The sequence below is a fragment of the Anneissia japonica genome, unplaced genomic scaffold, assembly GCF_011630105.1.
Source record: "Anneissia japonica isolate Jap-2015-1 unplaced genomic scaffold, ASM1163010v1 scaffold287960_len3192837_cov198, whole genome shotgun sequence".
Classification (NCBI taxonomy): Eukaryota; Metazoa; Echinodermata; class Crinoidea; order Comatulida; family Comatulidae; genus Anneissia; species Anneissia japonica.
The window spans coordinates 2450620-2467384 of record NW_022712725.1 but is presented as its reverse complement, the minus strand read 5'-3'; the positions used below and the strand labels follow the sequence as shown (position 1 = coordinate 2467384).

Genomic DNA, 16765 nt, shown 5'->3' with positions numbered 1-16765 from the left:
TTGTAATAATAAGTGTAAATATTTTATCTGTCATGTGCTATTGTTGGATTTATATATGTTATTTTATTTTTTTGGAATATTGCTTGGTATAATAATCTTCCACTTGTCACATTGGTGTGTAGAAGGGGTGGCACCAGGATTTGCCCGACGGGGTCCAAAGTCCCCAACGGGGGACCCTGGTCCCCGGTCCCCCGCTGGGACCACCCCTGGCTTGTAGTAATTTTCATTTGTACGTTTGATGTGCTCTGTGTACATCATCAATATGAACACTATCTTTTGTATATATAAAAAGCTTTTTTTTTTCATTTATTCGCCATTAATTTGGAGGTGGACTTGTAAATGACATTGTAACACAGCCAAAGAATTTGCTGTTGGTTTTCAGTATGTAATACTGTAACTGTGGACTGGCAGATATTTTCATGCCGTAGTTAAGCACTCTCTCTGTGTAATTGTACATAGTGTTTTATATGTTGCTCAGTATTGTTGTAAATAACATTGGTATTAAGTATTGACAAGTGTAGATGCATTTTTCATCAATAGATTCATATAATAAAATAAAGTATGTACTTGTAGTTAAGAGAACTGACATAGAAGTGTTTATTAGTGGGATAAAATGTAAAGTATATCATAGATTTGAGAACATATTTCGGCATTAATAGGTTTGCTTAATGTGGCTTATTTTTGTATCTGTTATTAAGCAAATTAAATCAATAATTACAAGAATTGGTAATCTAACTTATTAAATATCTATTATTGAATTATAAACAAAAGATAATTTTTAAAATAATTGATAGTAAATAAATAAGAATAATACTTTATTCACACCTACAAAATATAAACACCAGAATTTGTCAAAATGACCCAAGTACAGATAACACAAAAGCTGTGCTGTAGTTTTAATTCGACTGTTCATTAAATTAAAATTTTATCAAGTGAATAAAATTTATATATAAAATGTTTTCCAACTGTTTCACCTGAAATATATTATATTTAACTTCCAGTTCAGCCTTTTTAATTATTAGATTTGAAATCGCACTTTTCAAAGTGCATGATAATGTGAAGGATAATAAAAATGTTTTAACATTTCAACACTAACATAAAAAACTGCACTGGAATTTAAACATTTGATATTCTATATAAAATTAGAAAATGTTTTAAATTAAATTAGATATTATTTTTTCCCCTTTTCAATTTTTGCCTCTTTGAAACAATGCTTTTACAGTAGGTCAGTATGTGATCAATGGAATAAGTTATGCATTTTTAACATACATATGCAATCTTTAATCTTTTTAAGTAGATTGTTATATGGTGTTTTTTAAATTATTTTATGCTTCCTACGTTCCTAGGGTTAATGCCAGTACTTGTTTTATGTATGGGTTACAATGTGGGTAAAGTTAAATTAGTTTCTTTTTTTCTTTAATGATCATTTTGGTCTCAAATACTTCCAAGAAAGCTATTACTGTATTTACACAAGAGCAATTTTGTAAATCATCAAGTTTTTTGTAAGTTCATCCAGCACTAACAATGTTCTGAATTGCTTTCCCGTTTTTAAGTGGTCGTTTTTTAATGCAACTGCCAGTGTATTGATCTCTCGGTGAATGAATGTGTGTCTGCTTCTGTTTTTTTTTCTCTTTTTAATTCAATTTCAGCAGGGGCACTAATTGTGTGGAATAATGTTGAGAGTAAAGTATGATATAACATATTTTAAAACAGGAAACAACTTTGTGTCTTTTTTTTGTGTGCTCCATATTTAGCTGTAGTTCATTGCAATTTTTGTTTCATTCTCATTAAATATTAGATTTTACATTTACTGGGTGGAAAATTTATGATGGAATGCTTTATGAACTAAATCACACAATGCTTAACTGGGAAAGTGCAGTTATGATAAAAAAAAAAAAAAATAATTTTACCCATTATTTTTATTTTATTCTCCATCAATCTTTATTTTAACAATTACATGCTAAAATGTCTCAAAAAATCTTAAAAGGGGCCAAAATTGCCAAATTGTTCTAGGCGTTAAGAAGATTAGACCCCTGAGCTACACCACCATTAGACCGCTGGACTCGTTTGGAAATTCTTTCAAGGACCTGGAAAACACTGAAATCAGTTTCCATAACCCTTACATTCATGGCAATAATCCCTGTTCTCTGGTAACTTCATTTGGAAAATAATATATACAGTATTATAGCATTGATGAGGTTTGCAATATGTAATTTATCCCATCTAAACCCTGATTGTGTCGTCAGGAATAGGTCATTGCACAGGTTCTTATCAAAAATGGTTATAAAACCATGTAAGCACTTTTTCAGGCCTTAAATTGGGTTACTCGGTGAATTCTTAATTAGCATCTATTTTTCAGATTTTATCTGTCTCCAAAAAATAGGGGCTACTCCTTGCTGTACTGTATTTCATATTTGCTAGGACATGATTTACAAAAGAAAATAACAAAATATGAATTTCAAAGATTATATTTCAATCCACTATTGAACATTAATCTCGTTGCCTTTATTTTATCATGGTTTCCAAAATGGACTATGGAAACTGCACCAATGGCTTAAACCACTAATTTTCACAATTACAGTAGATAATTTCATATGCAAATTAAACTGAATGAGATCAGAAATATAGTAGATCAAATAAATCCCTCAATGCCTGCTAAAATATAAATACTCTGTGATTGGCTGCTATAAGAAATATGTCAATTAACTGACAATTTTACAAGATATTATTCAAGTAACCTGCTGTGACAGATTTAATGAATTGTCCTACATTTTATCATGTCATGATCACATTATCATACAAAAAGAAAATTAGGGTTTTGTGGTAAATTCAGGCATTTTGATATTGACATATGGTCCTATTGCAAATTCAGTTACTTTTTTTAGTGGGTTTAAATTCTTCCAAGCTATTTCTTAATTTGTGACTTCTTTGGTCAATCGCCCTTCTGTCTTAAAATTAAGCATCCAAGTTCTCCATCCTGTTACTGGTTGAGACAAAGCACACAACTCTGCTATGATCGGTTGTATCTATTTCCCCAACCTCGCTTATGATCTGAAAGAGAAAATAAATACAGTTGTAGGTTGAAAGTAATGATGGAATGGAATAGAAAATAATAACTTATAGCACATTACATTTCTGTACACTGTTTCACATCATCACTGAGGTTAAGGATTGTGGTGTCGAATATTTGCATATGGCATCTTGGTACATTAAAAATGTCTGTTTTGGTACCAAGGAGTATACGCAACTTAAACAATTTGTTAATTAGATCAGGTGTCAGGTATCCTCTGCCATTAAGCGTCGATAGGCTGACAACAGTGCAGCAGCATGGTCTACTGCACTAGACTTGCTAAATCTACCTTCAATAAAAACCAAAGTACTGTACTATTACTACAAAGTACAAAATCTACTGTATTTTAGCAGAGGACCCATGTTGAAAAAAGCCACTTTCGAAAATATATAATTTGATTTTGCTGTGAATGGTGATACCATTTTTCAAGAAGAGAAGTTGATTAGCAATGCAGTTCTACTGTTAACAAGATATTGTTATGCAAGATTTTTTATTAGTTAAAAAAAACAATGACGTTCATTAAATCAGACAGCTTTTGCTATCATGGCTTCCAGAATTGCGTCATAGCCTGTGGAAACTTGCGTAATAACTTGAATAGAAACCCTAGCCATCATTTTCGATGGGTTTCTTTTCAAGGTGAGCATTTTTCATGGTTACTTTTGCAAAATAAAAAGGGATGGGGGGATTCTTTGTTTTTCAAAATACATATAAATTATAAAATCAAGCTTCTGATATAATTTAATACCATAAAATAAATAATAGGCATGAATACTTTATTAAGCATTTGTAACTTATATTAATTTTGTTAACAATTAGTACTCTTCTAATAAATTTCATAGCCGGAGTTAGCTTCAACCTAGCCCAGCTAAAAGATACACTTTCTCAGATTGAATGCATGCACAAAATCCTGTTGACCAAACCCTGTACCATTTTGATTATAATTGTGCAGGAATTATTTTAATATTGACACTGACACTATCAGAAGTCAGTCGGAGTGTAAATACTATCTTGAAAAGAAGAATGTACTATCTTAATTAGAAGCCCATGGGCTGCTTTTTGAGGTTTTACAGAGGAATTTCACCAGTAGAAGCACTTAGCAGTGCTTTGTTAATAAAATTGTGAATATGCCAGAAATGTAAAGATGCATAACTACCATCTTTCCAATCATCTAGCTCTCTGGCTTTCTTAATTGCTTCTGGGTCATCTTCATCATCTTCAGCTTCTTGTGGTTTGTCATCTTGTTGGCCATGTTCCACTACAACAGATGATGGGTGCCTACAACAAATGGACAATGAGTTCACAATACTGTATTATTACAAATCCCCTTACCTCAAATCTTGCCACATGGATTGTTAGCCCTCCAATGCTCAAGAAATAATAATAATAATAATGTTATGTTGAATGAATGAAAAAGGAGGCATGTGAGTAGCAAATTATTTTGGACAATGTGGGTAACTGGAGTACAGATGATTGCCAAGTTGGGTACCCAGAACATAAGGAAGCAGTGCTCTAATAATATGTCACTAATTGTGACATGCTGGAAATGCAGACCCTTTTGGCAAAAACAATTTTTATATTGTAAATGCAAAAAAATGATAATAGATTTGGCTGTTGTTGCTTTGTAAATTATTAATCATTAGATACATGTAACTGAAGCATAGTCAGGTACTGATAATCATGCTAATGTTTGAGTTGACTATAACCAAACAAAATCTCGGGTCAGCTTTTTTCGCGTAAATATATATTTTTAACCAAATAGGAGCCGAAAATGATCATGATAATAATAGTTAATGATGAAATCAATCATTCAATGTCACCATGAAATATCTCACAGAGCTTCTTGTGGTATTTTTCCTTCTCTAATTTCTTTCTCAAAGAATTCTTCTAATGAAACTGTTGGTAAGCTTGGATAGCCAGCTCCGAACACCTTGGCTTGAACAGCATCTCTTGTTATTATGAAAGGTTTCATTGGCTGAAAAACAAGGTGATATTTACCTTTAAAACAATGTTTTCCACAATTGGGATCATTAGGAACACATTCAAAGCATGTGGGTAAGCAACATAAAAATACTATATAGCTTGAACAGGACCTCTTGACATTTAAAAGGTTGCATTGGCTAAAAAAAAAGATAATAGTTTATTTTTGAACTTTACTATATTTGAAACAAATTTTACAGAATTGGGATAGCACCAAATACTTTAGTTCGAACAGCATCTCTTGACATTTAAAAAACCAGATAACAATAGTTTATTTTAAACTGTGTTTAACCAGGTAAACAGATTTTACAGAATTTGGATTGTCAATCATCTACTTGACATTTGAAAGGTTTGTCTAAAAAAAATCTCCCTCGATAATAATAGATTATATTAAACTTTAATATTTTTTTTTTGGTATTTTACCAAATACTTTAGCTTGACCAGCATCTCTTGACATTTAAAATGTTTCATTGGCTAAGAAACAAAAACAGATAATAGTTTATTTTAAACTTTAATATGTTTAACCAGATATAATAATTAATTTTTCTTTTTCAATTTTTTTCTCTTGGAAACAATGCTTTTACAGTAGAAGTCAGTATGTAGTCAATGGAATAAGTTATGCATTTTTACATACATATGCAATCTTCAAACATTTTTTAAGTAGATTATTATATGGTGTTTTTTTATTATTATTATTTTATGCTAGTACTTGTATCAATTGTTTATGTATGCAGCCCATGAATTTCATGTCGGCAATCGGCAATTGTCGACCATATTGCCAAGCCAAAATTGCCACAGGAGGCCTAGATTTCTTTGCTTCAAAAACTGCTTGGAATGTCAAAACTTTGACTGAAACAGGCTATAGCAGAAACTAAATTTCACATATGTCATCAAATCATTTTATCCATCCAAATGCCATACAATTAATATGACAAGAAGTAAAAACCACTACATTTTGAATACAGAATGTTAGGAGAAAATCTGACTATCGTCAAGAGTAGTCGATACCTAGGAATTACACTTATCAATGATTTATCATGGGAACTACACATAAACCAAGTTATAAATGATTCAAATAAAATTCTTGGATTCCTCAGAAGAAATTTCTCATGATGTGACTCACAAATTAAAGCAGCAGCATACAAATCACTCATTCATCCAAAGCTTGAATACGCATGCTCAGTTTGCGACCCAAATCAAGTTTGTTTGATAAACAAATTGGAAATGATGCAAAAAAGAGCTGCAAGATTCACAGTATCTGATTACAACAGAATGTCAAGTGTCAGCGCATTACTACAATCACTGTGGCCAACTCTAAAACAACACCGAGAAAAAAACAAGGTTATCGTTATTTCAATTAGCCATCAAAAATGATATTGCTATAAATATTCCAACATATGTCAATAAACCATCCAGGAAACAAAGAATTGTGAATTCACATAAATATACACCAATTCAATGACACAAACTTATAAACATAGCTTCTTGCCCAAAACAATAAATGATTGGAATAACCTTCCATCTGAGGTCAGACAGGCTAATGAAAAAATCAACTTTCAAATCATCTCTAGATAGGTATTGCCAAAATTAAACCAAATAAATAAATTAAAAAAAAAAAACTTCCTCAACTAATTGAAATAAAATTGAACACACGTAGCACAAAGCAGCAAAACACGTTGGACGAAAGTGCTGAAGTTACCAGCGATGTCCAATTAATGATTCCGAGATCAAGAAAACTGGTTGTTCGTAAAACAGATTTAATAGGCATGTGCGCGTACGATGTGTGTACAATCATCTTTCTTTCTCGCCTAGCTAGGCCTTGTCGTTTGTAGGTTAGGTAGGAGTGACGCTAGCCAGCCAAGGCTTAAAACATCGCCCAATTGAAGCCATGTGGGCTGCGTAGATTGTAATGCTTATCTATACTGTATCTATTATTTGTCGTCATTGTACAGTATTATTATATTTAAATGTTGTTTATTATCAAAAAACAACCAAATTAAACATATTGTAGGCCTATTCCTACTGTTCGTTCAGTACTGTCAAATACATGTGTACCAACTTGATGTGTACATGTGGAAAAATCCCAAATACAGTAGATCGTTCTGGGCATGCACATGGACATGCATAAGCACTTTTGTTTTGAAGCACAGACAGCCTGTGATTTTATTTGATTTGGTATTTCCCATGCTAAAGAACGCTAAAACAACATTTCTTCCGAGATTTACTTATGCATAACATATGTATTATACTACACTATTAAAATAATACAAGTACAACCATTCTTTCAATAACTATATATTGATTTAATAGAGATACATGTATTAACAAAATCACGATCTGTAGATGATGATGTAAAGTCGAGCGTTCAGAAAAATCGTAGTTTATACTAAAGCCTAGGTAGTAAAAAGTTGCCGACCTAATTTTTTCCAAATTCTGGTCATAATCTAGCAATTGTCGTCTGCTCTCATATACAGTATTTCCATTATGCACACATACGGAATTTTGTAAATCATTGTTATTATGGCTATTGGTCATAGATGAGTAACTAGGGGACCTCTGGCAGCCACAGTTAAGCACCACTCCTGTTAGTACCGTAAATTGGGCAGTAAACACATACAAAAACATTCTGCCTGTTTTCCAAAAAGTGTACATTTTTAACTTGCTCTTGATTACCTTGCATGTTTTGGCTGGTCTATCTGGCTCTGCGGCTGCCATATGTCCAGTTGACTGGACTTTTGCCATATGTTGTAAGATTTGTTTCTCTTGTGCAATGCTCTTCAATTCTTCTATTGCTTTATCAACCCAACTTTCCAACATTAGTTTGTAGTATTCCCTCTGAAAGGTAATAATGTATTCACATAAAAACTATCCATGACCACCAGGTACTCTTGATTTATTTTTAAGTCTTCTTTTTTGTTGATCGTTATTATGTCATTGACCTTAAATAGCAATTAAAGGACAAAATCAATTTGTAAACAAAATTAACATAACACCTTAGGGGTGGTTTACAATAATAGACATCTTCACAAGTGTACAAACAGTACGCTAGTGGGTAGACAAATTTATACACTTTTACATATGCATAAAAATGTTGAATTAAAATAACATGCAGTGCAATACAGTACTTATAATAGATTTTTATGACCAATTATAATGCAATAATTAATATAATACACTTTCATGTAACCAAGCACAGTATTTTTGTTGACTTCACAAAAAATGAAAAATGGTTTTGCAAAATCAACATTCTTTATGTACACTTTCATGGGCGAGTGAGGGGTACCGAAAAATAGTACAGTTTTTACACTTGTGAAAATGCTGATAATTGTAAACGACCCCTTAATTCAAAGTAGATTGGCATCATACTACAGCATGACAATGTGGCTACACTACGTGTCATTTAAAGGCTTTTTATTTTCTGGACACAGCTGGGGCAGCAGTTGTGTTTCGGTCTCGCAACCACGAGGTCGGAGGTTCAAACCTTCACTGTGAATTTCGCTTGTGTCCTTGGGCAAAACACTTTACCTACGTTTTTCTCTCTCCGCCCAAGAGTATAAATGGGTACCTGGTAGGATGATGTGGCATTAAATGTAATCGTCTGTATCAGGATTAAATTGCAAGCACTAATAGGAATAGTCCCCATGGGAGTGGAGGAGGTTGCACTTTGTGCTGGCTTACTAATTATGGATCCAATGACCAGGGGTAAAATAACATCCCATTTTCTGTGTCCCTACCTGGACTTCATCGTCTCTGTCACGGATTTGAAGCCATGTTCCCATTTCTTTCATCTTTCGTTCCCTTTCCTTCTTTTCTTTGAATTTCTTAATTTTTGCTTCTCTGTCTGCTTGCATTGCTTTCATGTCTGGCCTCCCTGGTCCAGACACTGTAGGTGATGTTACCCCTGTATCAGCACTTTCTGTTGTGGGAATTTCCTATAATTCATAAAATTACAATAAATAATAACAATAGCATTAATGCTAATGATAGTACCAATTCCAGGCATCTGGAGGTACATATTCCTAAAATTTCCTCAAACCATGATGAAGCTGAAGTGGGTGTGGACCCCTGTCGGGGATCTTGGTACTCTAATTAGTCACCTTGGATCCCCATCAGGAGCCTTGGACCCCTCACCAGGGAATCACTTGCGCTGCCACTGGGAAACATGTACATTATTATATATTACAAAAATGTGATTGAGTTAATGTGATGGTTTTGTGGGATTTGTTAGTTTGATATGTGACATATTCTACAGTCTCATGCTTCTCTCAGCACAGCTAATCCGTATTATCTGAGGTTACAACGAGTTAAGAGGCATAACCTACTGTCAATTACCTACTTGCATTCACACCACTGTTCATATCGTTATTGTCATCATACAATTTCTGTTTGAATCTCTATCGATATTAATCTGCATTATTTATTGAAATATTTTTAAAAGATATAATATACTGTATCATATATCATCTCATCGTCCTAATAATTAACACTCTTATCATCCTCATTATCGTTCATCAATACACATCACCATTGTTATCATTGCTGCCACCATCTTTGTTGTTGTTACTATCATCATCATTATCACAGATATCATCATAGTCATCATCACCATCAAAATAATCCACTATGCTGTCATCAGTCTCATCACCACCACCATAATCATCATCATTATCAGCTAATATAAAAAACTACATTAAGTACAGTACTACCAACAATCATCATAGGACTAGCATTGTAATCACGCAAAATCAATAATATAAACACATTTTAAGCAACAACATCATCAACAACAATAATAATAATCATAATAATAGTACTGTCACTTTTATATATGTTTTGCACTAAGTGCAAAGAAATTCTTAATGCGAGGCACCTGGTTTGTGATAGTGTAATCTTTACATCTCTTGAGATAGTCTATGAAGTAGGCTTGTCCAGTTTCAAGTACTTCTAGCCTATCATCACTCATCAGTTTCATGGAAACATCACCTAGAAGGCTTGGTAACAGCAGGTACCTAGAATATTAAAATCATGAGTCATGTTACAATTTTGTACTGAAGACAAATTTCTATTTGGGGTGTATTATATTATAATATATTTATATATTTATAGTATATTTATCACTAATTGTATTGTATTACTGTATATATTGTATATTATATTTATTATATATCATGTTATATTTATAATTATGTAATTTTTATTATCATCAGAATCACTTTAAATGTGATTTTCACCATGATTATCATCATAACCATTGTCAGTATTAAAATAAAAATATCTTAATCTTCATTATTACATCCTAGATATTAATCATCACTTATTATATCCTAGTCATTAATTATAATCATTATCATTACAATCATTATCATTATCGTCATCACCATCAACATCATAATATAAATTGTAACTAATAAATCATGCATTTCTATTGCTTCTTGTCCGAAACGATAGTTTCATGATTTCTTTTTAAAAGTTACCTCATCAAAGAAGTTATATTTCCTGAGTATCAATCAAATGTAACTATTGACCAATCAGAATTAAATAGTCAAGACATAACACATTCTGACTGGTCAGTAGTTACATTTGATTTACTACTGACCAATCAGAATGCGTTATTAAATAACCAGCAATACTCAAGGTTACATACAATTTTAGTTTGACCTTCAATAAACTCTCAGGGGCAGGGCTTACAGGTAGCAGAAAGGTCCATTTATGTTCTCACAAGAAATGGAATCAAGAATTTTGCAACAGTGTCAACTTTCAATATTTGTGTATCTGTTTTTTTACAAATATATTCTTGTGTCATTTTAGCATTCTGGAAATTGAGCTGTTTGTTATAGTATTAGGTTCACTTGTTCATTCCTGTGCATTCACTGGGTTGATTATTACATGTGGTTTGTACTGTTTTTCATTTTATTTTTATTTATAGCAGTCTTGCCTTTGTCATCAAGAGTAAAACCATGTAGAAATATTTCTTGTGTGGTTTTCTTACCGTAGATCTGTGGTAGCAATTTCATCTATTTGTTCATTACTACTGAATAAGGCTAAGTCATTCACCATGTGAGTTGCTTGTTCCAACAGAGATATGGCTTCAGACACTAGTTCCTGTAATGAGTCACAAAAATAGATAATACATTAATATGAATTATCATAGCTTTCATAGGCCTTGAAATTGCCCACGCATTTCAATATGGAACAATGCGCAAATTTTTTTCAGAAAATTAAGCATTGAAAATCTGTGCAGATTGGAACCTATTTATTCTAAATGCATGGATATTTCAAGGACAAAACCAATGTAATTTTTACAGGCTATATTAAATAAGCCTTTAAAGTCCATAAATTCTTGGGCTTCTGGAATTCTGTTCTGGGGTAGAATTTGGGCTGGCACATTTACGTACACTCTGTTGGGGACATCACCCCATATCCTCTCCCCTCCACCATGGGAAAATTTCCGGCACCACCAGTTATTTTTATTTTGGCCGTGGCTATGCTTATGCCGAAGTGATCGAAATCCCAATGCGCTGGTTGATCGACTTGGCTTTACCTTTACCTTAAAAATAACTCTCGCTATCTAATGCACTAGTAGGAGGCCTACATCTTGGCATAAGCATAGCCTAGGCTAGCCATAGCAATGAGCATAGGGGGGCTTAGGTCTAAATAGGCTAGGCGGCCTAGGCCTAGCTAGGCTAGCCACTTTCTTATATTTTTTATAATCATTTTACATACTCAGTGCCATAATAATCCCTGTTGACAGTCTAGTCATTGTGTTTATTTTTTGGCTAGGTCTAGCCTATATCTATACAGTACATGAAACTAGATTTGGTTAGGCCGGGCTAGCTAGCTACAGCTTCCATTTAGCAGGATTCACCCGGATTGAATCGTTTCGCAACCTACTTGCTAAACCACTTACGCTAACGAAAGGCCTATTGAGGCCTAACCAAACGAGTGGCCGAATTAAAGCAAATACTTAACCTGATAAGGAACGGAATTTGTTGGATCTTCACTTTCGTTTATAAGTTCATGTTTTTTCAATGCACTGTCAAAAATCTTTGTAAGAGATGGTAGTTTATCAGTGGATGATAATTGTTTTGATTCAGCAACTGAAGCCATCCCTTTCCCTTTTTACGAAATACACAACACAAAACATGATAGTTATAGCGCCCCCAAAAATACACAAGCGCTTGGCGCACAATGCTTGCCTTACTCATCCTTACTCATGGCCTCATTCAGTCAAATTGGTATTCTCCTGGGCCGTGCAGCGTGCATTTAAATTTTACATTAGGCCTGTATCAAATACATTTATGATATATTTTTGACACCAATATAAGTTAATTTCAAGAACATCTAACATTAACAAGTATATCTCAAATTGACATTTGACACAAATAATTCTTCAATGCTTTATGGTTAAGACAGAGTATGTGATAGTTCCATGAGATATATAGGCCTAAGTTGTTCCTTCGTTGCATGAACTAGGGGTAATTAATTATAGCCTCTCTGTTTTAGAAATACTTTGTTGGGTATTTAATTAAGTTTCGATCATACTTTTATCAATCATTTAAAGAAAGATAGAAATTATTGTTTGATCCCACAAAGATACCCCTCTCAAGCCCTTAATGTCTGAAGGTGAATGCCCAAAATGCATATAAGGCGTATCTTAATAATATTATTATTAGATTGACTATATACTGTAATTTATAGAGCCATATTATTATCAACATTTTTAAAAAATTACCGCGCATCATTAATGAGCATTGGCAGATGCCAGGAATTTATAGACATAGCCTGGTTGGGCGGAGCAAAGAGAGCCAATAATTCAGGGGGAAAAGGCCCAAGAAACCAGGGGCGGCATCAGGAACTCCCCGACGAAGAATCCAAACAAGGGGGTCCACTATATAAATTTTGAAAGGAATCTGCGAGTGTGAAAACATTAACCAACGAGGCCATTGAGGCTTTTTTCGGGAGTTCAAATCCGTTTAAAGCAGCTACATCTTCACACTCATGCACATGCGTAGTTGGACAGCACTAGTCCTTGATGCATTACTGTAATAAAGATCGATATAATACGCCCTCTTCCTTTTATGGTAGACCAGAGCAGATATAAATAAAAAGGGAGGTTCAACAGTAGCTTTGATAACAACTTAGTGACGTACCACACACATGGTGTGACACACTTCAGATAAAATTGCCTGATAGGGCGTCGAACCAGCTAAATCTGGAGGTACGGCTAGAAATAAATAGTAACTTATGATATAAATCAAGATAACCATTAATACTTATAAATTATATATAAATCATCAAAGAAAGGTAGAGTGTTCAAATAAAAGAGATGACTGTATATTGTGTAGTATAGCTCTCAACGAATGTTGTCCTATAAATACATTGTGTGATAAAATGATTCAAACGGAATTCGAACCTGAGACCTCTCGTTGTCAAAGCGAGAATAACCATTAGACCACAGAGGTTTCATGGTAGAAGATTCAAATAACTATCAGGTACATTGTACAGATCTCCCTCCAATTAAAGACCACTTTTGGGACCAGGGTTTTGTGGTCTTCAGCAGCTTTGGTCTGTAATTGGAATCCATCTAATTTAAAACCGGCAGTAAAAGTCGTCTAAATTTCACTATTCAAGGGGAAATTAAGAAATTATATAGTAAACGTCAGATCGTTTTTAATATTCCAAGTGCTTTAGAATGGATTTGTAGTTACTGTATGCTGTTATTGATTGATAATAAACCATTTCTGGGTATTCACACATCAAGTCCTGCGCTTCTTCTGATACCCAAATCTCAATTACAATATTACATACTAACAGCATCGTCCTACTACTAAAACTATCGTCTATTCAATAGAGCATTGCATACACAAAAGATCATCTTATGTTGTGTATTATTTTGATGTGTATATTCATATAATCATCATTTGACTGCGTAAAAGTCACTATATTGTATTATGTAATGTATTCTTGAGTTGAAGAGAATTTTTAAAGTTTAGTTGGGTCTGCCACAACCATATGGTATATTTAACTTTAAATGTCCTACTAACACAATCGGTATTCAATATGAAGCATGTATACACATCTTCACTAATCAGTATTTATACGTTAAAATTAGTCTTTATTTAAAGGGGAAAATTTTCAGTTTTCTGCTAAAATTATCCATGGGTGTCAAAGTGGCAGTAGAAACAGGGCCCACGAAAAAGAACCGTTGTTTTTGCCGTCTCAAAGAACGATTCTTTGGCACGGAATCAATACCGTGCCGAGAAAGCCAAAAACCGTTCTTCGTAGGGTAATTTTTAGCTGCAACATAATTTGACCTACGTTCTAATTAGTCAGTAGGCTAGGCCTATGTATAGTACTAGTAAAATTGTTGAAAACGACGGAAATGAGAATACATTTTTATCAGACTCTTATGTCAATAATAATTTAGGCCTCTTACATGATTTTGATATTTAAGTTCTTCAGTAATGATCAGAAATGTCAGTGTTCCACCAGTCCAGTGATAGGCTTAACGATATTATAGGAGGAATTAGTAAATGTTAAACTTCTATTCTCAACACAACAAAATATTCTCTTCTGTTAAGTTAGAACAAAAGTTCAACCTTAGTTTTATTTGAAAACCGATATGAGCTTTTATTTGAATAGGAGAAATCATCACTGTTTGTTTGTCGGGTGAAAATAATTCTGTTAAAGCTTTTACTATTAAAGTCATTTCTGTGAATATAATAAATTGCATTGTGTGTAATTTCCACGTCTTATTCAGCTTGTTATCAAAATAGGCAACCGTTTTATGTGGAGCCAAAATGCAGTTGCGATGCTGTTCTTATCTTGTTAATTCGATAATCAATGAAACCCTTTCTATCTTGATTTTTAGTTAAGAAATTATAGATTAAATGATTTAGAATGGATGTGCAGTTACTGCATGCTGTTATGTATTTTTAATAAATGGATTTCTTTGAAATCAATTCCTGTACTTTTTTAATCGACTTTCCATTATAATATTGCTAGCATTATCGTTACTAAATATACACAGAACACACACGAAACACCATCTTATGATGTGCATTGGCTAATACTTTTTAATATGTTATGTCCTATAACAAAATTTATTATAGAAAAAAAGCAATTAACATAACTATTTATTTTATAGTGGTCTTTAATTTTCATTTGGATCCACCAAAACCACAGTCTTTGATCTCTAAATAGAGTCTTTAATTGGAGTATAGAGCAAGAAACAGATTGGAGGGAACAGCTAATGTTAAAAGATAGTAAGCAAACGTGACCCTCAGAATTGTGGTCTATTGGAGGTGGTCATGATGAAGTACAATACTATCTGTCTCTTATACACATCTAGATGTGTATAAGAGACAGCGTATGCGCCATTGATTCCGTTGATTTTAATAATCATGTGCAGTTGAATCTACACTGGAGTATATTAAAGTGTATTTTCATGTAGCTGGTTCATTTCTTTAAACCTTCTGTAACGATTTATTACGACAACTGTAAAGTTTACTTGAATAGCAATGACAAATTACCAAGCGGTTTAAAATGGACACATTTGTGCTAACAATTATACAGAACGTCTTTAGCCAGCCTAGTTCATTCTCGGAGTCTATATAATATTTGCTATGATTATGATAGGCCTAGATAGATGAAACCATTTTCGTTCCATATAATCCCAAAATAAATGAATGAGTGCATGTGTTGAAACATTTGATATCTGCCTTTGCTTGATAAAATTGAAGGTTTCATCAAATTTGCAGACTATATTCCCAAATTGATGGAAACCATTAAATTGAAATTTGACAATTGACTGAAAATATCGTATCTTTATTTCGTTTCTTTCTATAATAAATTGCTTTCGATCTACTGTCATCTATATAAACTGGTGAATTTTATCTGGATATGGGGCTTGGGTATACAGGGCTTGAGTATGCTTGTCTATTTTATTGTGATGCCCATATTTTAACAGGAATGGAACCCAGCATCCTGGGATTTGGAAGGCAACCAACCAAGCTATTTAACTCCAAGATCGCTGCATTAATAAATACAATATCAAAAAGGGTTTTACCCTTATAGGTTATGTTTATATTATTCCATATTATTTCATTACTTGGATTGATTACATGAATGTTGGCGATACATTACTTTGATTTAAACCATGTTTTTATTAAATTAGCATAAAAGGTCGGCATATTGTTTATTTGCTTGCAGCAATCTTTATTAAGATCGATCAGCGAGACATACATTTTAAGTAAATTTAGTCCTAAACCGGTTTTGTTTAAATAGTATACATTGCAATGTTTTTCCAAACTGCAGCTTCATCATTAGTCAAGTTTTTAATTCACGATAATTTAACAGAGTCAAGAAATGATGGGAGCTGGGAGATTTTCAGTCTACCGAGTTCGTAGTCAGCAATTGTTACCCCCATCTTTAACCCCTTTGGAGTTGTTTCAGAAACACTTTTCACTTTTAAAAATATAGTATTTAAATTTAAGAAAATCATTTGGGAGCTCAGTCGTTGATGCGATATACGTTAGTTTAGATTAAGTAAAAGCAGTGGCGTATCTATGGGGTGCGCGGGAGGGGGGAAGGGTGCACGCCCATAGTCGCCCCCCCCCCCCGCAAAAAAAAATCACGGTAAAAGTAGTTTAAAATAACCTAAAATCACCTTATTTTGCGAATTAGCACCCCTCAACTGATCATTGAGCCCCCCCCACT

General features: G+C 33.4%; 1 protein-coding gene across 1 annotated transcript; it reads right to left on the bottom strand.

The window, feature by feature from the left end:
- Window positions 1-293: 293 nt before the first annotated feature.
- LOC117108004 (immunoglobulin-binding protein 1-like) lies at window positions 294-12188 on the bottom strand. The gene is made up of 8 exons (XM_033249827.1): window positions 12017-12188; window positions 11037-11149; window positions 9918-10056; window positions 8782-8979; window positions 7721-7882; window positions 4903-5042; window positions 4224-4345; window positions 294-3051 (listed from the first exon to the last, which is right to left on the bottom strand). The coding sequence occupies exons 1-8, from the start codon at window positions 12152-12154 to the stop codon at window positions 3011-3013; spliced, it is 1053 nt and encodes a 350-aa protein (XP_033105718.1). The 5' UTR covers window positions 12155-12188; the 3' UTR covers window positions 294-3010.
- Between the last annotated feature and the right edge of the window lie 4577 nt (window positions 12189-16765).

Bases quoted from the DNA above. Each gene is read 5' to 3' on its own strand.
- LOC117108004 (XM_033249827.1), bottom strand. From the start codon at position 12,154: ATGGCTTCAGTTGCTGAATCAAAACAATTATCATCCACTGATAAACTA. The intron at 5,043-7,720 runs GTAATCAAGAGC...CTTGTTTTTCAG, and splicing joins GACCAGCCAAAACATGCAAG to CCAATGAAACCTTTCATAAT. The intron at 4,346-4,902 runs GTGAGATATTTC...CATTTGTTGTAG, and splicing joins AAAATACCACAAGAAGCTCT to GCACCCATCATCTGTTGTAG.